This window comes from Orcinus orca, chromosome 17 (genome assembly GCF_937001465.1).
Source record: "Orcinus orca chromosome 17, mOrcOrc1.1, whole genome shotgun sequence".
In the NCBI taxonomy this organism is placed as follows: domain Eukaryota; kingdom Metazoa; phylum Chordata; class Mammalia; order Artiodactyla; family Delphinidae; genus Orcinus; species Orcinus orca.
This window is the reverse complement of record NC_064575.1, coordinates 77,116,394-77,140,173: the sequence shown is the minus strand read 5'-3', so window position 1 is coordinate 77,140,173 and position 23,780 is coordinate 77,116,394. Positions and strand designations below refer to the sequence as shown.

Genomic DNA, 23,780 nt, shown 5'->3' with positions numbered 1-23,780 from the left:
TGAGTGGGTTAAATAACTGGAAGATGACACAGGGGGCTTCTGAGGTGCTGGTATCGTTCTGTTTCTTAATTTGGAGGGTGTTACATAGGTAAGTCTATTTTTTGATAATTCATCAAATGCTACGCTTAGGATTTACGTACTTCTCTGTATGTATGTGTGTGTGTTATGCTTTATGTACAAGTAGGTTCACTGAAGCATTGACTGTGATTTGGTAAAACAGAAAACGGAGATTTGTTAAATAAACAGTAGTGTATCTATATAATAGAATACTGGACAGACTTTATAAAAAAGGAACGTAGGTGTAGCATAGATCTAAGTTTAAATCCTAGCTTTGTCACTCCTTGTTAAAGTAAATTATTTAACTTCCATGAGTCTTGGACTTCCCTGGTGGTCCCTGGTGGTCCAGTGCGTAAGACCCCACACTCCCAATGCAGGGGGCCCAGGTTCGATCCCAGGTCGAGGAAGAAGTCCTCATGCTGCATGCAACGAAGATCCCGCGTGCTGCAACTAAGACCTGGTGCAGCCAAAATAAATAACTAAATAAGTAAGTAAGTAAGTAAGTAAATAAGTAAATAATGACTTCCATGAGTCTTAAATTGCCTCACCATAAAATGAGAAAATAATATCTAATTTACAGGGTATCGTATGGACAAAATGAGGGACTATTTAAGGCCCCTGACACACTGCCTGCCACGCAGTACATGCTTAACACATAGTAGATGAGAAAAAATGGCAGGTAGGTCAATAGCATGGGTGCTTTCTCTATATTAATTCAGTCTTTCTGCAAATAATGTTGGACCAGTCTGATTTTATAGAGCTTAATGAGCCATTATCTGCCTAAGGAGTAAATGTCAGTTCTCCATGACGGTATGGTTTCTGCCTGTGAGTCACAGAGGGAGACTTCTGGTTTACAGCTGTGAGGCGCTGCCACATTTACTCTGCTCGGGGCTCCATGTGACTTTCTTTCCCAAGTGTCCTTACTCAAGACACATTTCTTGCCTTGGCCTCAATGACCACGTCATTCAGCAGCTCACACAAAGGCTCTTGTACTTGGGGATGTGCTTCTTTAAAGCATTTCCTTGGTCCCAGCTGTCCTGGACGTGGCAGTGGGGAGAGGTTGTCCCTGTGTGTATGTAAGGTGGAGAGTTGACGGGGGGGGGGGGTGAGTGCAGAGTTTGGCTGCCATTTCCTCTCCCAGATGCTACTCTCCTGTGGTTGGGGGGACCGCAGCTGACTGAGCTTTGAATCCCCCCCCAAAGGTTTCCCCTTTGAAACCTGGATTCAGGGTTGTTGTGTGTACTTTGCCCTAGGTCTGCACTAGCCAGTCACACATGGCTTTTTTAATTTAAATTAATTAAAATAAAATGTAAAGTTCAGGCCCTGCATCTCAGTAGCCACATTCTGAGTCCTCGGTGGTCATGTGTGACTGTGGCTACAGCACTGGGGGGTGCAGACACAGGGTGTCTCCGTCATCACAGGAAGTTCTGTGGCTGTAGCGCACACAGCCCGTAGTGTAATTGTTAGCCTGTCTCTCGTGCATTAGACCCGTGAGTCTCAATCCTGGCTTTTCATTAAAATCATCTGAAGAGGGAATTTCCTGGTGGTCCAGTGGGTAGACTCCACACTTTCACTGCCAAGGGCGCAGGTTCAGTCCCTGGTCGGGGAACTAAGATCCCACAACCTGCGCCATGCAACCTAAAAATAAAGTAATGAAATAAAATCACCTGAAGAGCTCTTAGAATACAAAAACAAGGATTCCCCGAGCCCTCACACTCCAAGAGTAGCTCCAGAGTAGGGTCCAGTAGTGGGATTACAAGAGTATTACTCCCCAGGTGACTCTAAATGCAGCTAGAGTTGAGGACTGCATCAGTGGCCTGGGAACTCCTTGATGAGGGCCGGTTCATCTTTGTATTATTTTGTGAATTTGCCAACCTAGTTTTTTAGCTTAGCAAATATTTATTGAGCACCTATTACATGCTACTGTTCTGGGTGTTGGGTATATTAGACAAATCGGACAGAATCTCTGCCTTTATGATAATTTTACAGTCCTGTGGGAGAGAGAGCTGGAAAGTAGCTAGAGTTAGAAACGGGCAAGTACTACGGAGGAAAGCTTGCCAGGTACAAAGAAGAAATCTGATGTAGTTTGAGGAGCGTACTAAGGGGAATGTCTCTGGAGGACATGACATTCATTGGGTGTTCATGCTGTACTAAGATAAGCCCATCAAGCCTTTGAGGTAAGTCTACCATTATCTCCAGTTTATAGATGATGAAGCCGAAGCATAAAGAGCCAGACTATGTTGTCCAGGATGCGCAGCTAGCAAGGAATGGAAGGAGAGCCTAGCTGACTCCAACTTTGCTGTTTGCGGCTGTGGACGTGTCTTCTACCTGACACTTGGCCAGGGCTCAACAAGCATGGAATGAATTGCCGCCTATCAGCTGGATGGGTCCCCAGGAAGCTTTCTGTCAATGGCTGTTAAATATTCACTAGTCATGAATATTCATGAATGAATCCATCACAGGTACCCTCCCAGCAGTGTAATCCGTGGGATGACTTTGTGGTTCCCAGATAGGGGCCACAATAGCAGGTATCACTCCTGTGCCCTGGAAGTGTGGGGGTAAACTCAGATCTCAGCGACTGCTGGGGCCTGATAGGGTTTCTGCAGTCACCAATGATTGCAGTATACCCAGGTTTTTGATCAGCCGGTGTGGGCAGCACTGTGATATTTAATTCTTAAAAAATAGCAAGATGAGTAAAACAGTGATGTTGCAGATCTTTCCATGACACATGCTCAGTGGAATCCAGGTCATTCCCGTCCAAGGGCTTTTTGGCCTCTTCCAAAGAAGCCACAAGAGGCTGAACCCTGGTATCTGTTTCCCAGTGTGTTTTCATAATTTTCTTGTTTTCTCACAGTGCTTATGACACAAAACCCGTCTGATGTGCTTTAGAAATTTAAGAAGCATTTCTATATTTCTAGTTTGAGAATACCAACCACCCACCTCCCCAGAATGATTTGAAAGATGGTGGAGAATGGTGAAAGGTCTTACTCTTAAAATGTATTTATTATTTTTGCACATAAGCTTTGTCAGTATTAATTAGTAAATGATATAATAAGAGAAATTTTATTGGAAAAACAAATTATCTCCCTTCAAGCCCTTTAGTTTGAAATGGCTTTGGGAATTTGTCTCTTTCTCTTACTTGTCCCCACTGTGTATGAGGAGATTTTAAAAAACAGAAAAAAACTGAATTCTCTGAGCTACTTGGATCATGGGGAAATTTTCCAAGCCATTCAGTTTTCCTGTGTTGTTTCTAAGTTTCGAAGTCTTAACAATATTAAACTGTGAAATATATTGTCATTTAGAAAGTTCTTCTTGGTGAATGTGTTCCTTCCCTCCTTCCTCGTCTCTCCCCCTGATATATGTTTAAAACAGCTAGTAGTTTCTTGAACATCGTAGAGGTTTTAAAGTATGTTGCAATTCTTTGGGACTTTTTCTTTCAAAAGAGGGAGCCTAATTCTCTTTGCCTTGAATGTATGCCAGACTTACAACTCTCCTCTAATGAAGAGAGTGTAATAGCAGTGATGCCGTGTGATTTCCAAGGCCAGTTCATAAAAGAGATGGCTTCCACCTAGGTCCCCCCAACCCCTTCATTTGTTTTGGAGGAAGCCAGCCACCATGTTGTGAGGACACTCAAGCAGCCCTGTGGAGAGAGATCTTCCACCCAAAACCACCACTAAAGAGCATCTGCTAGCCCCAAACCTTCAGGTGACTGCAGCCCTAGCTGGCATCTTGCTCTCCGTCTTTGAGTGAGACCTGAGGTCAGAACAGTAGAGGTAGGACTGGCAGTCATAGGATTTCTGCCCCTGCTCGCAGGGGCATGTGTATGCATGTGGTGGGTCCAGTGTAGGTCAGTGTGTGTCTCTAGAGAAAAAAGAGCTTACTGCATCTCAGTGCTGTTGAAAAAGAAAGCGATACACCCTATACATCTGTAAAATGGAAGAGTCATGTGGTTCATTGTAAGCATGGGGGTACCAAATTTGTTCTTCTATCAAATGACTTAGTTGAGTTGAATTCATTAATGTTTTTGAACAGATATACTATTATTATCTAAACACACACACACGTACACGTTTCCTTGGCAGTAAAGACCCAGGATATTCCTGCTACTGGGGCTTTTTCTATGATTGAAAAAATAATAAATTTTTTTGCACAAATCAAAATGTGTAATTTATTACTATATGTGGCTTCCTTAAAATTTATGCCAAGATATATTTGGAATACATTTTAGCTTATTAGTGACACATGGTGCCCATTAGAAATCTCTGTAACATTGTTAGTCTGAAAGCTTGGATTCTTAAATCCTTTAATTTTAGCGAATACAAAAATGACAGTGGTATGTAATTTGATTACAAGTATATGATATTTCTGAAATACAGCTGGATTGTCATAAATGGTTCCATAACCTTTTCACGTCAGGAAAGGAAGCCCTTGGCTTTCTCACTGCCTTCTCTTTTATTCCCCTTTCATTTTCAGTTAGAATTACGTAGTGAGTGGTTTTACAAGAACATTTGTGTTATTTAAAGCAAAATTGAAGTGTGATGTTCACCCCAAATTTTCATTTTGATAATTTATTTTAAGAAATAGCTCATTGTGTATGATGAAATCTAAGATTTTAAAGGTAAAGTGCTAAATTCATCAGTATACAGGAAGGGAATGTTTTTGCATCCAAGTAATTTCACTTCAGCTACTTTTTTAGTTAACATTTTTTCAAATTTAAAGGTATAGTGTGAAGTGAATTCTAAGTAGAGTTGGTAATTAAGTTTAGAGTCTTAGTTGTAATGGTATTTTTAATCCTGTGGTTTTCAGTGGGGAGAAAAGTTTTCTTAACAAGGATGAATAGAGATAAAATAGATTAGAACTTTAATGGAAAGAATGTCAAGAGGTATACAGAGAACATAGTCTGTGTTTAGAAAATTTTCTCCTTTTTGCTGTTTTCCAAGTTTGTGGATGAAAATCTGATCTTTTTTAAAAAAATTTTTTGAATTAAAGTGAGCTTGTTATAAATAAGTAAGTAAATAAATAAATAAATCTAAGCCCTAAGAAGTAGAAGGCTTTAGATAGAAATACTGTAAATACTTTTGGTGGTGGTTGTAGTGATTTAAGCAAAGTCTAAACAAATTACTTTGGGCCTTCAAGGCATTTTGCATTCTTGTGGATCCATCATTACTTCTTAAGAGATGAAAACAAATCAAACTGATGGGTTCCTTCAGAATGGTCAAGGAAGGACGCTTTTCCAAAAGGGGGTATACTTATCCAGGAGAGAGTATTACTCCTCAAAAATCCAGAGGGATTTTTTCAACTGCCTTTAGAAAATTGAAGTCTCTTTCCAGAATAATCTTATAACTCCAGGCTCTTTGGGAATTGACAGTTTTTGTATTCAAGGCTCAAACACTCTGTGACTTGAAATCAGAGGCTGTCTGGGGTGTGTGTGTGCGCGTATGTATGCACTTCCTCCGTTTTGCCGGTCTGGAATGAGTGTTCTCACTTTTAAAATGAATTAATATTTTATAATGTTTGCTTGCAATTTATGGGAGCATGCTTCATGAGAAAGTAACTCATTTTAAATGAAATTGGGAGCACTCATTCCACAACCAGTAGTTTGGGGTTTTTTTAAAGCAAAAATAGTCTGTTAAAGGTGACTATAAAAAACATGTTTCTGTACCTTAATGGTCCAATTTTGATAGAAGTAATAAATTATAGCCACCATTTGTTGAGTGCCTACTCTATGCCAGGTGCCTGTTGTCACTTAATCATCTCCACAGTCCTGCATGGAAGACATTATCATCCCCAATTTAGGGGTGAAGGAACCTGGTTTAAATTAACTGACACAGCTAGTAAGCTTAAGTTTAAACCTGGCTTAAATTACTTAAATTACAGCTCGTCAGTAGCTACAAGTTTTGAAACTTAGTTCTTCATGATCCCAAAGCTGCTGAGCCAGAATTGCCGGATTATTAACTGTCAGAGGTGAGTGCGGACCCGGCATGGGGCACTGAGGATACAGTGGGGCGCAAGGCTTGTGGGCACACCGCTCTGGAGTACCTCACATGTGAAGAGAGACAGACGAGTGAAACAAGCAGTAATCCTGTCGCATGAAAGTGCCAGATGGGCCAGTTAGAAAAGGAGCAGTTTTATTACTTCAGATACAAACTAGAGCTGGAATTTAGGATGACCCTGAAAGTATTTCTCCAAGCTCACTCCTATTACTATGTCCTTTGTAATTAGCATGATTTATACATGAACAACAGTGCCCTTAAAATAATATATTCTCTGGCTTCCCTGGTGGCGCAGTGGTTGAGAGTCCGCCTGCCGATGCAGGGGACACGGGTTCATGCCCCGGTCCGGGAAGATCCCACGTGCCGCGGAGCGGCTGGGCCCGTGAGCCATGGCCACTGAGCCTGCGCGTCCGGAGCCTGTGCTCCGCAACGGGAGAGGCCACAGCAGTGAGAGGCCCGCGTACCGCAAAAAAAAAAAAAATATATATATATATTCTCTTACATAGGCTGAACATGCCTGCTGCACACCCTCATTAATTTATTGTGGGTTAGTTCAGACAGGTTAGGGATCAAATGCTGATTTAGTCCCTGATTGGTGGCCGGGAACCTGTGGACAGAGAACACTTCAAGCAATTGGTTCTTCATTTCTGAAAATGGAAGGATAGTTTCTACCTCGTTGGACTGTTGTGAAGCATAACATGTGTGATTCAGACCCAGTAATGGTGGTGCTGGTGGTTACCTTCATCCTCATCAACTTGAGGCTTTCTGAAATCGTGGGGAGAGATTAGGGACAAACATAGTTTGTCATCTTAGATCCACTACCATGGAGATAAGTGCAAGATGCTTCACCTTGCCCCCCACCCCGCTTCAAGCTTCAGTTTTCTCATTCCTAAAATGGGCCAGTGGTGCCTACTTTGTGAAAATTGGGAAACATATATAAAATATTTAATGTGGTACTGGGACATAGTAATCAGTGATAATTATTATAATTACAGTTAATTGCAAAAAAATTAATCAAAACTGGAAAAATTTTTAGCCAGTATTTCTTCAGATTATTTATTTATTCTTATATTCTTTTATCTTTCTGAGATTCCAGTAACATTTGTGTTAGATATTGTCACCACAGGTCATTAAGACTCTTATTTGTTTATTTCTGGTCTTTATACTCTTTGTGTTTCAGTTAGGGTAATTTCTACTTACCTGTCTTCAAGTTTACTGCTTCTTTCTTCTGCAGTCTGCTTTTCAGTCTGCTATTAGTCTCACCCAATTAATTTTTTATTTCAATACTGTAGTTTTTAGTCCTTGGATTCCATTTAGTCCTTTTGTAGAATTTTTATCTCCTCTGAAGTTCTTCATCTGTACACGCATTTTGTCCAACTTTTCCTGTAGATTCTTGAATATATTTGTAATGTTTATTTTTGAAGTTGTTACATACTAAATCCAACATCGGGGTTGTCATCTGTGGTTCTGTTTCTCTTGACGTTTCTCTCTTGATTTTTGGCTACAGGTCTTCTGTTTCTTTGCGTGTCCAGTAGTTTCTGTTTGCATGGTAGACGTGGTGAATTACATGCTGTAGAGACGCTGGGTTGTTATCTGTCTATGAAGTGTGTTTCTTTTAGTACACAGTGAAGTTGCTGGTGGTCGCCATCACCCTGGTCCTGTAAAAGGCTTTCTTAGGGTGAGTTTATTGTAGTTTTGCTCATACTCCTAGGCTATAGCCCTTAGTCCTGTTCCATGTTCCGGACTCCTACGGCATGATCCTCTGGGACTTCAGCCCACAATGTTCACCAAGCCCTGCTAACTTTGTAGGACTTGAATTCCATCCTTTTCTCAGCATTGGGAAGTGGCTGAAAACAGCTCAGTCTAAGGTGCTGTTTTCCACAGGGCTTCTTGGAATAGCATTCATGCATGTGCAGTTCAGGATCAGCCTAAGGGTTTGAAGGGAGAGTATATACAGATGAGCGGGCTCTCCTTTCTCTGACTTCCACCTTTCTAAGATCCCCCCCACTCAATTTCCAGCTGCTAACGCAATCCTGACCTCTGACATCTTAGCTCAGTGAGATGCCGCTTTCTGCTGGAGTTCTGTTCTCCTTGCCCAGCATGGACTGAGGTCTGCCAGCAGGAGAAAAGCCAGTTAAAGATGCTCTTCCCCAGAAGCGTTCCCTTCCTTGAAGGGTGAAATATCCCTGCCTGTTTCTTCATGCCTTTGCTTGCTCTCCAGTGGCTTCCAGTGGTTGTTATTTTTTATATTTTGTCCATCGTTTATCAATGTTAATGACAGGAGCATTAGCCTGGTACAAGTTACTCTGTCATGTTATCAACTGCAGGCCTTTAATTATAAACACTACATATGAGCAATTCATTTATTAAGCACATATTGAGCATATAGCTGGAAGGGATTGACAGAACACTCGGCTCACAGGTGGTTACTATGTTTTAGGGCATTTGGACTTAAATAAATAGATAATGGATGACAGATCATAAGTGACTTAAAGAGTTGAAGGTATACCTTCACCTGAGGTTAGTGGAGTGGAAAATTGGCATTTCATTGATTCAGTCAAAACTGTTTATTAAGTGCCAGAGAGGTGAGTGGGTAATAAGATGAACGGGATAAGTAAAACGTAATAAAAGTAATAAAAATAAGTGATTTCTGCACTCTTGAGCTTACAGTTTTATTGCAAAGTAAAATATAGTTACCTATAGGCACACTTTATTTGAAGTTAGATTTTAAAGTCTGCATGAATGGAAAGTAACCTATGGGGTCAAAATAAGCCTTGAAAATCCTTGGATGGCCTGTAAAGTACACTTAAAATACAACATGCAGCGTTTCTACATAGTATCGGCGTTCCTGTAGGAGCCCTTCCCGCTCCAGGGACACATGCTCATTGAGTGGAATGGGGGGCCCTCTCTCTCTTTTTCTTTCAGATCTTCTAAGTTAAATCTCATCAATTAAAGGCACAGATGTGTAACCCCATTTGTGTTTTTCAGTCCTTCTCGCTAAGCCTATTTACTGTTTAAGGATTCAGGTTAATGATTATCTGTAGTTTCTTTTCAAGACCACCTTTCTCCTTTGGACAGACCATTGCAGTTAAGATTCTACAGCCTGCCTATACCTTGCTGCCTCTTTGTTGCAAACTGCATTTTGACCACTTGGATGGTTTATATCTCATACAATTTGGATTGTTTTTTCCTGTGTAAAGATATTTCACTTAAACTGTCAGAGTCTGCAGGAAAGCCAGGGTCTTTGGTTTTATTTCTGTGTATGGTATTTTCCCCAGGTTTGCTTAAACCCTCCCTTTTTCATACACGCTCCTCCGACCACCTGGGGTAGCACACGTGAAGCAGCTGCATCACGGCTCTTCACATTACACACCATCTGACGGCAGCCATGCTCTGCGTCACATTACACACCATCTGACGGCAGCCATGCTCTGTGTCACATTACACACCATCTGACGGCAGCCATGCTCTGCGTCACATTACACACCATCTGACGGCAGCCATGCTCTGCGTCACATTACACACCATCTGACGGCAGCCATGCTCTGCGTCACATTACACACCATCTGACGGCAGCCATGCTCTGCGTCACATTACACACCATCTGACGGCAGCCATGCTCTGCGTCACATTACACACCATCTGACGGCAGCCAAGCTCTGTGATAACCTCCGGAAAGCAGTCGTCCATGAGTTGAATTCCATTTGTGGTTTAGGAGTGGACAAGAATTCTAAAGTGTCTGTTTCCAGGACTGGAGGGACATTGCAGATGAGTCTTTAACCCGGAAAGATAACTACTTATTGATTTTTCTGATACCCTGTTTGGGTATGGAAATCAGGCAGGTTGCAGCACTTGATTCTGAAGTGTTTTTCATTGGTAATCAATCCTGTAAGGCAGAACGCTCAGGGGCTGTCAGAGGATGACTTTGCAGGGATAGTTTGTCGCTTGCATTCACAGGCAACAGAAGGGTATTCTTCCACATCTCAGATAATTGATCTAACATACACTTTTTCTCTGTGGAGACTTGCAGGGGCTGCTACTCTGGAACACCTGGGGCTGATTTTTTTTAAATGGCATTTTCTATTTGATTTTTTTTTCCCACGTGGAAGTATAATGTGTATTAACATGTTTGCTGTAGAAAATTCGAACGAGCTAAAAGAAGAAAATACTAATTGGCCATGTTTCTTTTTAAACTCTTTTTTTGTGTGTGCATTCGCAATCACAGACGGCACCCTTAGGCGGCACCCGGTACATGGGTAATTCCGCATACCTCCTCCTCTGCTTTGTCTGCCCTTGGAGTGATGCCTTTTCCAGGAGTTCTGGGATGGAGAGAACAGTCCTGCTGTGTTCCTGCTGTGCTGCATGCACAGTGAGGAGGGGCCACAGGGCAGGAGAGCTGGGATGTGACCTCTGCCTAGGCTAGAAATAGCTGCACATTTCTTAGCAAGCCCCTTCATTCCTTAGGACCTCATTTTAATATCTAGGAAACAGAAAAGATGATCCCTACCATGTCTGTGTATGAGTTAGTGGTTATAAAATGACATGAAGATTCTTTTGCAGCCTAAAATGCACAATACATACCCTAAGGGGAGTTCATGGGACCCAACAAGTAATGCTTTTCCCCAGTGACTGAAACCAGAGGCCAGCTCAGCCCCCTTGATCTCATCTGTGCACGTGTGCTGCTGCCCTTCCTTCAACTCGCTGGACTCTCTGCACCTGTCCAGGGTAAGAAGCTTTGTCCTTGGATTCAGCTAACATTTCCTCTGTGATTCTGAACTTTCTGGGATCATAGATGCCTTTATAATCGGAGAAAAATGGATCTTCTCCTGAATGAAAAACAAAAACAAAACTTGCAAGGCAGCATTTTCCAGTCAATTTTAGGGGCTTTTGGAGCCCCTAAAGTCCACGTAATTTATTAACCAGGAAGCTAAAGCTCAGAAGAACTAAGGGATGCACCCAAGGGCACATACATAATGACCTGAGTAATCTTTGTATCTCAGTATGGGTGCTTGATGAAAGTTAATGAACTAACAGTAAAATGTGAAGCCATATTTTTAAAGTACATCTTTTTATAAGAACACTTGGCTCCACTGGGTGATGGGCACTCATGCTGTGGGAGACTGGAGTAGGAGAGGAATTGCTTGTCTCCTTTCTAGCTCTTTTAGGGGCCAGATCTGAAGTTACCTCAGAAGCCATCAACAAACCAAAGTGTGATGTGTATTTGATCTGGCAGTTAGGAAGCCTCAATAATGGAGCCAGGATAGGGAACATTTCTGCTTCTGCTCTAATGGAGTGATGGTCACGTGCCATTTAAATGCTGAGTAATAGCCTCGTGGAACTCTGCGGGCATCTTTTCTCGGGGTTCTGTTAGTTAATGGATTTGTCAGTGCTGCGGAAATGGGAGTCTGCACGCTGAGTTTCCAGATAACAACCCCAGGGGCTGGGGCAGATTCTCGCAGAAGCTTGGCTAGAACTTTGAAAGAACAAATTCAAATTCAAAATGACCTTGACAGATCAGAGTAGTGAATCATCCAAAGTGGTATGGAGAAAAGCAATTAAAAAAAATGTGCACAGGGCTTTCTGCCTCTAAGGGTGATACCTTTAATCTTAACAATAGACCGGTGCAGGGAGTGGGTGTGGGAACAAATGGGAAAATGGAGGCCCAGGGATGTGAAATAACTTCTCACAATCAAGTAGATGTTGTATCTCAGAAAAAAACAGACTCTGGACTCTAAATCCAGCCCTGATCCCCGATAACACAGTGTCTTGTAAAATGAAAACTGGTTGTTTTCAGGGTCACAGGGTAGGTGTTGCTGGCTTTATGGATTGGTGTGGCAAAAGCGATCTGAGCCCCAGTATGACAATGAACAGGAACGGAGGGCAGTGCTTTTTTTTTTTTTTTTTGCGGTACGCGGGCCTCTCACTGTTGTGGCCTCTCCCGTTGCGGAGCACAGGCTCCGGCCGCACAGGCTCAGCGGCCATGGCTCACGGGCCCAGCCGCTCCGCGGCATGTGCGATCTTCCCGTTCCGGGGCACGAACCAGTGTCCCCTGCACCGGCAGGCAGACTCTCAACCACTGTGCCACCAGGGAAGCCCAGAGGGCAGTGCTTTTAAACTTCACCTGCCTGGTTCTAGACTGAAGATGGTGAGCTCTGGAGAGACCCAAGGCCCCAAGTTAGTCTCTTCTTAACCCCTGGGTACTTGATGGTGCCTTGATGGTAGGCTGTTACCTCTTACCTGGAAGGTGCTTTACCCCAAGTTGACTTGTTAACCAACTATTTATTCTTCAGGTTGCTGCTCAGTTACCGTCTTTTATGAAACCTAACCTGCCCCATCCAAGTTTTACCACGTGTTCATTGATTTATCCGATATTGAATGGATACCTACAACAGGCCATGTTAAATAAGCAATGTATTTTCATACAGCAGAAAGGAAATAAATTAGAACTCTTCCTCATGCCATGTGAATACACCCATTGCTGATGGATTGAGTATTTAAATATTAAAAAGAAAATAAAACTGAACTAAACACTAGAAGGTTTAGGGCATACTTTATCTAACATTAGAACGCTTCTTCCTGCTGTGTGAACAGATGAATTGCATTAGATTAAAGATTTCGACGTTTAGAAAAAATACTGAACGTTAGAAGGGTTTAGGAGTAGAAGCAAGGCAGGAAACCCAAAAGTCTTTTGAGTAGACTGGTATATTTGACTCTGTGAAATTTCAAATATTCTGTATGGCAAAGGACACCATACATAAAGTTAAAAGACTAGTGGGAGGGACTTCCCTGGTGGTCCAGTGGTTGGGAATCTGCGCTCTCGCTGCCAAGGGCCTGGGTTCGATCCCTGGTCAGGGAACTAGGATCCTGCAAACCGTGTGGCACAGCCCAAAAAAAAAAAGACAAATGGGAGAAAATACTTGCAACAAAGATTGCCATCCCGTATGCAAGACAGTCTTTTTACAAATAGGGAAAAGACAAGCAATGGGAAACCAGGCTAAGTGTGTAAACAGGCAGAAAAGGAAATGTGAATGGACAATAAAATTACAAAAAGTTACTCAGGCTTACTATAGTCAAATTTTTCACATCCACGTGGCAAGAATTAAAAAGAATAATGACAGGGCTTCCCTGGTGGCGCAATGGTTAAGAATCTGCCTGCCAATGCAGGGGACATGGGTTCGAGCCCTGCTCTGGGAAGATCCCACATGCTGCGGAGCAACTAAGCCCGCGAGCCACAACTACTGAGCCCACGTGCCACAACTACTGAAGCCTGCAATCTAGAGCCCGTGCTCTACAACAAGAGAAGCCACTGCAATGAGAAGCCCGCGCACCGCAACAAAGAGTAGCCCCCACTCGCCGCAACAAGAGAAAAGCCCGTGCGCAGCAACGAAGACCCAATGCAGCCAAAAATTAATTAATTAATTAATTTTTAAAAAAAGAAGAAGAAGAATGACATATATGTGCTGATGAGTTTATAGAGAGCTCCGCCCTTCCGTGTGTGCATTGCTGTTGGGGATGTGACTTGCTACAACCAACCTCTTCTGGAAGGAACATGGCAATATTAATTAAAATTTGAAATGTACACCCTATCCCTCGACAGTTCTGCTTTTGTGAGTTTATCCTTCCAGAGGTAAAGTGATAGCACGTAAGAGCTTATGTATAAGAATATTTATTGCAGCACTGGCTTTTGGTGGCAAAAAATTGGAAGTGTCTCAGTAGAGGGATAGTTATATGAATTGTGGTAGAGTTTATTATGGAATATAATCACAATTAAAATAATTAGATTTAATTGTATTGAATTTCTCTATCTTTATTCAGTAGGAAAAAAGCAAGCCATGGAGTCTTATATGTAATACCACATTTGTTTTTTAATTATTTATTTATTTGTTCGTTTTTTGGCTGTGTTGGGTCTTTGTTGCTGCACGCGGGCTTTCTCTAGTTGCGGCAAGCAGGGGCTACTCGTCGTTGCAGCGCGTGGGCTTCTCATTGCAGTGGCTTCTCTTGTTGCGGAGCACGGGCTCTAGGCACGCGGGCTTCAGTAGTTGTGGCTCGCAGGCTCTAGAGCACAGCCTCAGTAGTTGTGGCGCATGGGCTTAGTTGCTCCGCGACACGTGGGGTCTTCCTGGACCAGGGCTTGAACCCGTGTCCCTGCATTGGCAGGCGGATTCTTAACCACTGTGCCACCAGGGAAGCCCCACATTTGTTTCTTTAAAAGTGAGAAAAGGGGAGAAGTCCTTATTTGTGTATTTTTTAAGCGTAGAGAAAGTTTACACTACAGATTATTAACTTTGCTTGTTTCAAGGAGATGATTGGAGAAAAGGAAAGAAATAATACTTTTTATCTTTATACATCTCTGTAGTAGTGTATGAATTATTTTTGTAATTTTAAAAACAAATGAAATTAAATTTGTGAAAGTGTGATTTGTGCTACAAAGTATGTGTAGGATAGTATAAAAGAATCACTTGCCCCTCTATGCCAGCACTATAATTTATGACATGTATTACATGGCTTTATTATTGCAGTTGTAGTTCATTGTTTTTTCGTCCTTGTCCCATGGCCCATGCTGAGTCTTTTTTGTAGGAAGAAAGAAGACTTGTTCCAGGAAAATTCACTACATGCAGTGAGCATTTTACTGAGCACTAACTATGTGCCAGGCTCAACGCTGGGGACTTGGTGTATAACAACAGATTACACAAGGCTGGGAACCCACACATTGCAAGAGATTGAGAGTGAATGACAAGCTTTCCTTGGAGGTCACACTTGTTTTTGACCTTGAAAGAGGCAGGCTAGGCCTGGAATTGTGATGGAGCTTGGTGGACTGGGAACTTGGGCTAGGTTGTATAACTATAGTATAATAATACATATATTCAGGCTGTCCTGAAGATTTCTCTAAGATCATGAGGGTAAACTGATAAACACAAGCTTCTCTGGATTCTTGGCATGGCAGATAACTTGCATAAAGATCTTGGAAGAGAAGCTAGGCTCCAGGAAAGAGAATATAGCAAACTAAGGAAGTGAGACTTGCTTTGGAGTGAGGGATGGTACCTCCCATTTCATGAACAGACAGCGTAAGCCAGATACACAGTGAGGCACATTATAGGGTTTTTTCATCCATTTCACGTAATAACTCTATCAGGTAGGTATTACTGCAGTTAAGAAAGCAGAGTCAAAGACACTATAGAAATTGCTCTAGATCCGTGGCTGGTAAATGGAAGATCTGGGATTTGATCCACAGTTGTCTTACATATCTTGGAACCCTCCAAAAAATACCATAATGTTTGGATTCTCTTTGAATGTCCATCACATCAGAACTTCACCCTGGGTCTCAGGGTGAATGAAAGTAATAAAAGTGAAGATATTTTTAGGGACTTGTATGTACTTGCTAGATGTTATCCATCACAGTTCACGTATGAAGCTGAAGCCTGGAAAAGTTAGGTGCCTTTTCCAAGGTCACACATGGCCAGGCAGGGCCAGAGGGAGATTCAGACCCAGGTCTCTGTCCCACCCAGGACGGTGCCCCTCCACCAGGTGATGCCTCCAACATTAGGTTGGGGCTGCTCTTTAGGAGGGATTTATTATGAGTGTCTTCCAAGCCTTATACTCATTAAACAGAAGTAATCCTTTGTGGTTTTCTCGTGTTCTCTGTTGTTGTTACTGCTGCTGCTGTTCTCCCCAAAGAGCTTTCACAGTAATTATGACATCTTTACCTCTCAGTAATCAGCCTCCAGGAGTAGGCTGGGTGGGTATTATTAGACCTGTTTTCTAGATGAAATTAAAGCCCCCTAAGAGCCTTAGTCGCCTGACCAGGGTCATACGGTAGAGGCTGGAACTAAGACCCAGATTTTCAGGTCCCTCCATCACTTGGCATCTGGCTAAAATTAGAAGACATCTAGGGGCTCCAACACTTAGCCAAGCCTCTTGGTTGATAGCATAGGCTTTGGGGAATTCCCTGGCGGTCCAGTGATTAGGACTCAGCACTCTCATTGCCAGGGCCTGGGTTCCATCCCTGGTCTGGGAACTAAAATCCCATAAGCTGCGCAGCGTGACCCGGTGGGTAGGAGGGAAGGCACAGGCTCTGCAGTCAGCACGTGTCATCAGCTCTTATTAGCTGTGTGACCTGAGGCGACTTGTTTAACCTCCCTAAACCAGTTTCTGCATATATAAAAACGGGGTAATGTTAGCATGTTCTTGTGAGCATTGAATTCTCAGGAAGAATACCTGACACAGTTCCTGGCACGTTAAGTCACCAAAAAATTTAGCTACAATTAATTGTTATTATTGCAGTTAATAACTGTTAACAAGTATTGTTATGATAATTATATCATTGTCATTGTTATGGGCCAGGAGGTCTGATTCCCCTTTCTTTCTTGTTATTTATCGTTAAGCCTTTCATGTAGTAGATTCCACATAGGTGTTTGGGGCACACATTCCCGTGTCTGTCAGTGGAAAAGGATGGGTTTGGAATCAAATGAAGTTGGGTCCTAACCTGGCTTCACCATTGCGTTTCCCTTTTCTTATCTGTAAAACAGCTGTCTTGCATTTTAAGGTATTCTCTGTGATGGATCTCACTACACAGTTGGTTCTTAATAAACGACAGTGTCAGAGAGTCAGCGGTGGGGTTGGCGTGCCAGTTAGGGAGGGTTTGTGAAAGTTTCCCAGTTTGGTAAAGTCTAACAGGGTGACAGTCAGGCAAGCTCCCCTCAGAGAAAGGCCTGTTTAATCATTGCTGTGCTTCGGAAAATTCTGAGAAGGGCCTCATTGGGAAATATACAAGGTATTTTTAAAGAGTATTGAACTTTACTGTATTCCCAAGGCACTTGTTATTGCCAGTCGCTAGGAATGTGAACTCTGAGTGGGCGCATTGATTTCAGAGTACTGTCGGAAGCCCCTGCCGCCCGGCCCAGGACGGCCAGCGTGCTGGTGCACCATCGTTATTGTCCTTGTCATTGTAGAAATTTATTGAGTCTATCATGTACCATTCAGTATCTTACTTAATCACTGCAGTACCTCTGTGAGGTCAATGCCATTATTATCTCCATTTTACAGGATGGGAATGAGGTTTAGAAAAAAGTGAAGTTGCTGGATCAGTGCAATCACAAAGTATAAGTGATGGACCTGGAATTGGAATCTGAGTCTGTCTCACTTTAAGATATGGGGGAAAGTCCTCAGCTCAGAGGTTAAAAAGCCCTAATTTAAATTCCCTTATTTATGAGCTGTATGGCCTTGGGCACTTTTGTATCTACACAATAAGGGTGATAACAGTACTTATCTCGTAGACTTCTTTTTTTTCTTGAAGTTTTCAAGTGAATTAAATTTATTTTGATGATTCTATGATTATGATTCTATGATTATTTTGAGATTCTATGATTGAGAAATAACGAATACAGAGAAATAAAGGGATGAAGGAAAAGCAATGTAGATGATTGTTTCTGTTATTCATGACTGAATAGCCAACTACCCCAAAACATAGTAGCTTAAAACATTTATTTTATTATCTCCATGGTTATATACATTGACTGGGCCTATCTGGGTGATTCTCCTGCTGCTAAGCTGCAGTTATGGGAACAGATAACTGGTTGTCTCTTGTCTTTCTTGATAATAGACATGCTAACAGATGTGAAGTGATACCTCGTTCTGATTTTGATTTGCATTTCCCTAATGATCAGTGATGTTGAAAACCTTTTAATGTACCTGATGGCTATTTGTATGTCTTCTTCAGAGAAAGTCTATTCAGATTCTTTGCCCATTTTTTAATTGGGTTATTTGGGGATTTTTTTGCTATTGAGTTGTATGAGTTCATTTTATCAGATAATAGGTCATAATCTATTAATTTAATAATATAGCTAAAGATTTATAAATTTTTTTTTTTAATTGCGGTACGCGGGCCTCTCACTGTTGCGGCCTCTCCCATTGCGGAGCACAGGCTCTGGACGCGCAGGCTCAGCGGCCATGGCTCACGGGCCCAGCCACTCTGCAGCATGTGGGATCTTCCCGGACCGGGGCACAAACCCGCGTCCCCTGCATCGGCAGGCGGACTCTCAACCACTGCGCCACCAGGGAAGCCCTATTTTGTTCTTTTATTAGAACTAAAAAGAGTCACCTCGCTCTTACTGCCTTACACTTTGCAACAGTACCCTGAATGCCAGAAATTCCCTACAAATATTGGAAGAGCGTGAGTCTCCGTTGTGAATGGGTCAGATTTCTCTCTCACCCTATTTTTTTATTTCCTTTTATTCCATCTCTGTCTTCGCCAGCTTCCCCAGCCCCTACTTTACCAGCTCCCTGAAGTCATCTAGCACTTGGGCGTAGCAAGCATGTTAAAACGGCTCATCTTCCCCCCCCCCCCCCGCCCCCGCCCCCCGTGCGGTGCGCTCCCAGCCAGAGCCCTTTATCTCCACCTCCTCCCCTAACATTCCCTTCACATTGCTTACTCTGCTCTGTAATCTGTCCCTCCCTTCTGCCTCTGCCTCCGCCAGGGGCCTCTCCTTGCCCTCCGTGCCTTTGAAGACCTGCTTGGTAAACCCTTAATTTTGTACAAAGGGATGCGTGTAGTTACATAATCTGTCGGGTGAATCGTCACTGTTAGCTTTGTAACGCGGTATGTAAGAAAAGACTTAAAACGTGAGACGTATGCCCCTATGTTGTTTGATATTAAACGCATCTCTATATTATAACTAATCATGGGTATAGAGGTAATATTAGCTGATCTCTTAGGCGCACATGCCACATGCCGGGCACGAGCACCTGATGTTTAACGCCCATCATTTCTCCCCTCAAGAGAATTAGTAGTAGTATTCCAAGATACAGCTCACTAAATTAGCTGCCATATTTTAAAACAGGCGACTACACTAGGAAATTTTATACATGTGTGTATATATAAACGTGATTAATACATATACACACACACTCTTACGTGTGTGCATATGGTTCTTCGGTTGTGGAATTGGCAAAACATACAGCACACGTGATCTAGCCTGTACGTATCCAGTCTCACCTTTTGCCTCTCTCTCACCACATTTTAGGTTTCATCTGCCCCACAAGCGTACTTCTTCCCTTGCAGAGTTCTGGTGAAGGTTAAATATGATATTGTGAAAAGCATTTGGGTCAGAGAAGGTTCTCAGCCAACTTCCTGTGGCCTCTCTCCCTGCCTTGGCCAAGTCCATCTTATTTTCTGATGAGTCTGTCGTCCCTCATAAAAGGAGAGCTTCTCGTAGTACTTTCTAACCCTACGTGGAAATCCAAATTGAGGATAGTGGTTGTGTCTGGGGAAGGAGGGAAGAGACTGGGATTGGGTAGCAGGTGGGAGAGAGAGGACACACTCTGCAGTATTTTATTTCTTAACTGGCCAGTGGGTACATGGGTGTTTTATTAACTAAAGATTCTGATATATCATTTGAAATATTTTATAACTTCAAGCAAACGAACACAAAGCCTACCACTTAGGTTTTACCTCCGAGACCCTTCCCTCGAAAGCAGTTGAAATGAACAGGCAGCTGAACCCCTTTTTCGCTGGCCTCCAGAAGCAGGAAAGGGTGGCAGGTGGAGTGGGGTTCTCCGGGGCAGGGTGAGGCCCTTTGGCCTGAGACAGAAGGTATCAGGGTGGGTCCAGCTTATGAGGGACATCAAAGGTGTGCATCCTGCCTGTGCAGCTGATGTGGCCTTTCCTTTGTGTTTCTCTGAGCCGCTTCTCAGAGTGAACCTGGGCGGTAACCGGAGCTGCATTTTTATCTTTTTTAATATCTCAGCCTGAAATGCCGACATCCACTGTAGGCACCATGCATTTTTAATGTGGCAATGATTAGAAGGTTGCTAGGGCCTCATTTCATTTCATTGGACGCTGTGACGCTTGTTACCTTCGTCGTATTTCGACTTCTTCCTGGGACGTTCCCCAGTCCAGGCTCATACCGTTGCTCCCATGCAGTTATTGAGGGTGTGTTTGAGAGTGCAATATTTTTAAATTATTTGTTGTTCAATTACTGAACAACCTAGGAGACTTAAGAAGTGAATGCTTCTTAAATTCCTGAAAGGGAAATCGACGAATCCAAGTCAGCAGCTCAGTAAAGCTAGCTTCATAAGCCGAGCTCACTGAAACACATGCAGTGGTGTTTGTTGTGTGAGGATGCAGAGGTGAGCCAGAGGGAGCCCCTGCTTCTCATGGTCTGGTGGCAGGGAAAGAGCTGTACTTACACAAATGTATGATGTAGTGGAAAATACTGCAGTAGAGGTACAGAGAATTATGGGCAAAGAAAGATTATTGCCAACTAAGGGAAGGCTTTGAAAAGAAAGAGCTGTTGTATGAATTAAGCCCTTAAAGGTATGATTTTGATAGATACTTTTTTGTTCATTTATTTGTTTAATAAATAGCCTACACCTACTATGGGCCTCTGTGTAAATTCATGCTTCCCTGTACTCCACCACAAAAGAAGAGAGCCGTGTACAGCTGAGCACGGGCATCTGAGATGCTGCCACGTGAAGGTGGTACACACCACCTCCACTCGTATTTCCTTGGTCAGCGCCTTGTTACTTCAGGGTGTGGGGATGTGCACTATCCCTTCCCATAAGCCTGCAAGGGTTGGGAACCTGGATAGCCATGATGAATAGCAGTGTCTGCCCCGAGAGTCACGAGATGAGATGCACAGTTTACCAGAATCACACTGGGTGCTGTACTGGAAACGGCCTGTAGGGGAGCAAGAGCTGCAACAAAGGAACTTTTTTGCAGGAGGGTTTGCAGTGATGGAGGCAAGAGATGATGTTGGATAAGGTTGGTAGTCATGTGGGTGGTGAGCCGTCAGATTTCAGTAATATTTTTAAAGGTAAAGGCCAGTGGATTGCATCTGGGGTATGAGAAGGGAAAATCAGGTATGACTTGATGGGTTTCAGCCTGAACAACTATAAGAATGTATTTGCCATTAACCCACTGAGATATGGAGGCACTGTAGAAAAAAGAGAGTTGGGGCAGAGCATCAGGGTTTGTTTTTAGCAAGTTAAGATTGAGCACTAGGAGATACTGAACAGGCACTTGATATATGTCTGCATTCAGGGTTGGATCTGGGCTGGGAATATCAGTTTGGGAGTTGTCAGCTAATAGAAATTACTTAAAGCCATAAGATTAGGTGAGATCCCATGAGAGTGGGCGTCAGTATAGAAGAATAAAGGCCCAAAGACTTGAGGCCAGGGAGATGAAGAACCAGCAAAAACGATGATGGAGAGGAACAGCCATGAGGTGGGAAGAGTCAAGAGAGTGTGATATCCTGGAAGCCAAGTAGAGAAAGTGTTTTGAGGAAGGAATTATTGTTACTTATGGAGCATTCACTCTATTGAGAAACCTTTGTATATTTTTTATCAACTCATCAGCACCACAGTCTTGTAAATATTGGTCTCCATCTCATAGATCAGAAAACCAAAGCTCAGAATGGGGAAATTTATTCACAGATATTGTATTGATACCTTTCATGTGCCAGCTAGGATAATAGCCACGGAAGTTAAAAAACTTAAGGTAGCAAGCTCATAGGTAGTGAAACCAATCTTGAACTCTAGATCTGTCTGATCTACACCTGCACATTTGTTGTTCTTGATGCATTTTGCATCAAGAGATGATGTGTGAAAAAGCATTGTATGAATGCTGTTCCTCGGACCTGGGTCTTAGACAAAATTAAAGGAAATTAGGATTAATTGCAGAGAAAGAAACATGTTAGAACACATGGATTTTTCTTTTGCATTCCAAGGTTGATTTTTCTAAGGAGAATTTTCTCCTTGTTTCCTGACGATCATAGTTTTTTAATTGCTTGAAAATGTGGTGATAATTTGACCCCTCAATGTTTGGTGAGTCTGTGGATTAGTTGGGATATAAATGAACTCAGTGCTCTGATAGAAAAAGTGGAAACCGCCTTTGATAGAGTGAGTGAGAGCACTCAGCGCACTGCTAACCACCTTGTAGACATGTTCAATAAAGAATTGATGGAGTTTCTTTGCTTTCCTTTTGAGAGTTTCTAGTGATCGATGTTCAGAGTAACTTGTCATTGTGGCAAATAGTAGCTCAGACTCCTTTTTCTTCTTCTTTTCAGATCATGTACAAAATGAAGAAAACTATGCACAAGTTCTTGATAAGTTTGGGAGTAATTTTTTAAGTCGAGACAACCCAGATCTTGGCACCGCTTTTGTCAAGTTTTCTACTCTTACAAAGGAACTGTCCACACTGCTGAAAAATCTGGTAAGCCATTTCATAAAATACATATTTTTTTTAATTACAGCCTGATCAAGGTATAGTAAGATCACAAAGAGAACAATATAATAGTCTTCTCCCAACACTTGATCCTGAGGGCAAAAAATAAAAATAAAAGTCTTTTTAGTCCTCGGTATGGAGTCACATTTAAGGAAACTGTCACTGTGAAATGCCTAGAGTTTGTACCTCCGGCCCAGCTGATAGCAGGGTAGGTTTTTTGAATCTGAGAGAAACTTGTTAACCTGAATTCTTTTCCACATTCTCCCATTGTTTTGCTTTTGTGTTTGTTTAGATAAGTTTTAGTAACTCTTGCATTTTAATTAGTTGAAAGAGTAATTAGTTGAAAGTTTGATGATTTTTTTTGTTTCAGACATACATGTCACCCTTCACTTGTGTGAAGACCAGCATGCATTTTGGTCGCTGATTTACAAATAATTAACCTCTCCCAACTCCCCATATCCTTTTAACACCCTCCCAAGAAAAAAGATTTTAAGATTTGGGGAATCTGTGGTTTCAGAAGTAGATGATGACAAGAAGAATCCCTAAAAATCTGAGACACTGGAGCTGCTGACCTAGGAGCAGACACAGATGGAGGTGGGGGGACCCATTGGGCAGGCAGTGTTGTCTGGGTGTCCCCAAATTGTGCCCACTACCCTCCCTCACCCTCACGCTGCGTTCATGTCAAGAAAGTTTCGTTCTGTGTAGCACAGCTACCACACTTGTGTGTGAGTTAATTTAATCAAGTCTCTCTTCCCCTAAGTCCCAAGAGATAGGAGCAGTGGGAGGTTGAAAGATGCCAAAGGAAAAGTATATCATACTTTTGTAGGCTCCTTCCTAAAAGAGAGGAGCTGTTTCCTCCTCTTCCTCTCGCCAGTCTTTGCCTCCTTTAAAGATCCAGAACTCAAGCTTAAGATGTCTTGACCCTGGGTCAGTTACTCATATCAAATAGGCGTCTGTGGTCTTTCGTGAGACTCGTGTCACAAATCTACTTGGTACAAATGGCTGTCTTCCAGATGTGAACGCACCCTATTGGAAAATAAAGACTACCTTTCTATAGTAAATTAACCTGGTTATTTGACCAATCAGAATATTCTTTTTTTTTCTTATCCCACTAGATAAATATATGTATGTGTCTGTCTCCCTGACAATTTAATTCTGTTTGATAGTTTATGCCACTGAATTAGTCTTACACAGTGACAGCTAATCTTAAAGAAAATAAAGGCTGAAAATAGAAATATGTCTTCTTTTCAGAAATTTGAGAAAGGATGGTATTTAACTTAGGGCCTATGTATTCCTACACTTTGGGGTTTATTTGACAAACCCATGATATTTCTGTAAATCTTAGATTATGTGAATCTCTTTGATTCAGATGAGGCCTCCCATTTCTCCTTCCTCTGGGTGCTGCCTGCCTTTTTGTGGGTGGCATTGCTCAGAGGTACTATGGTGGGAAGAAAAGAAGTGAAAGAAGATTCTGACAGTTCGCTTCGGTAATAACTGGTAAACGGCTGCTA

General features: G+C 42.4%; 1 protein-coding gene across 10 annotated transcripts in view; it reads left to right on the top strand.

The window, feature by feature from the left end:
- ASAP1 (ArfGAP with SH3 domain, ankyrin repeat and PH domain 1) overlaps positions 1-23,780 on the top strand; it is a 340,108-nt gene that overhangs the window by 191,721 nt on the left and 124,607 nt on the right. For all 10 annotated transcript variants that reach the window (XR_007472790.1, XM_049700766.1, XM_049700768.1 and 7 more), the window contains one exon: positions 22,112-22,257. Coding sequence is in view for 9 of the 10 variants with exons in the window: in XM_049700766.1 (XP_049556723.1) it covers positions 22,112-22,257 (146 nt within the window). In the remaining variant the exon portion in view is untranslated. The remainder of the gene's footprint in view (positions 1-22,111; positions 22,258-23,780) is intronic.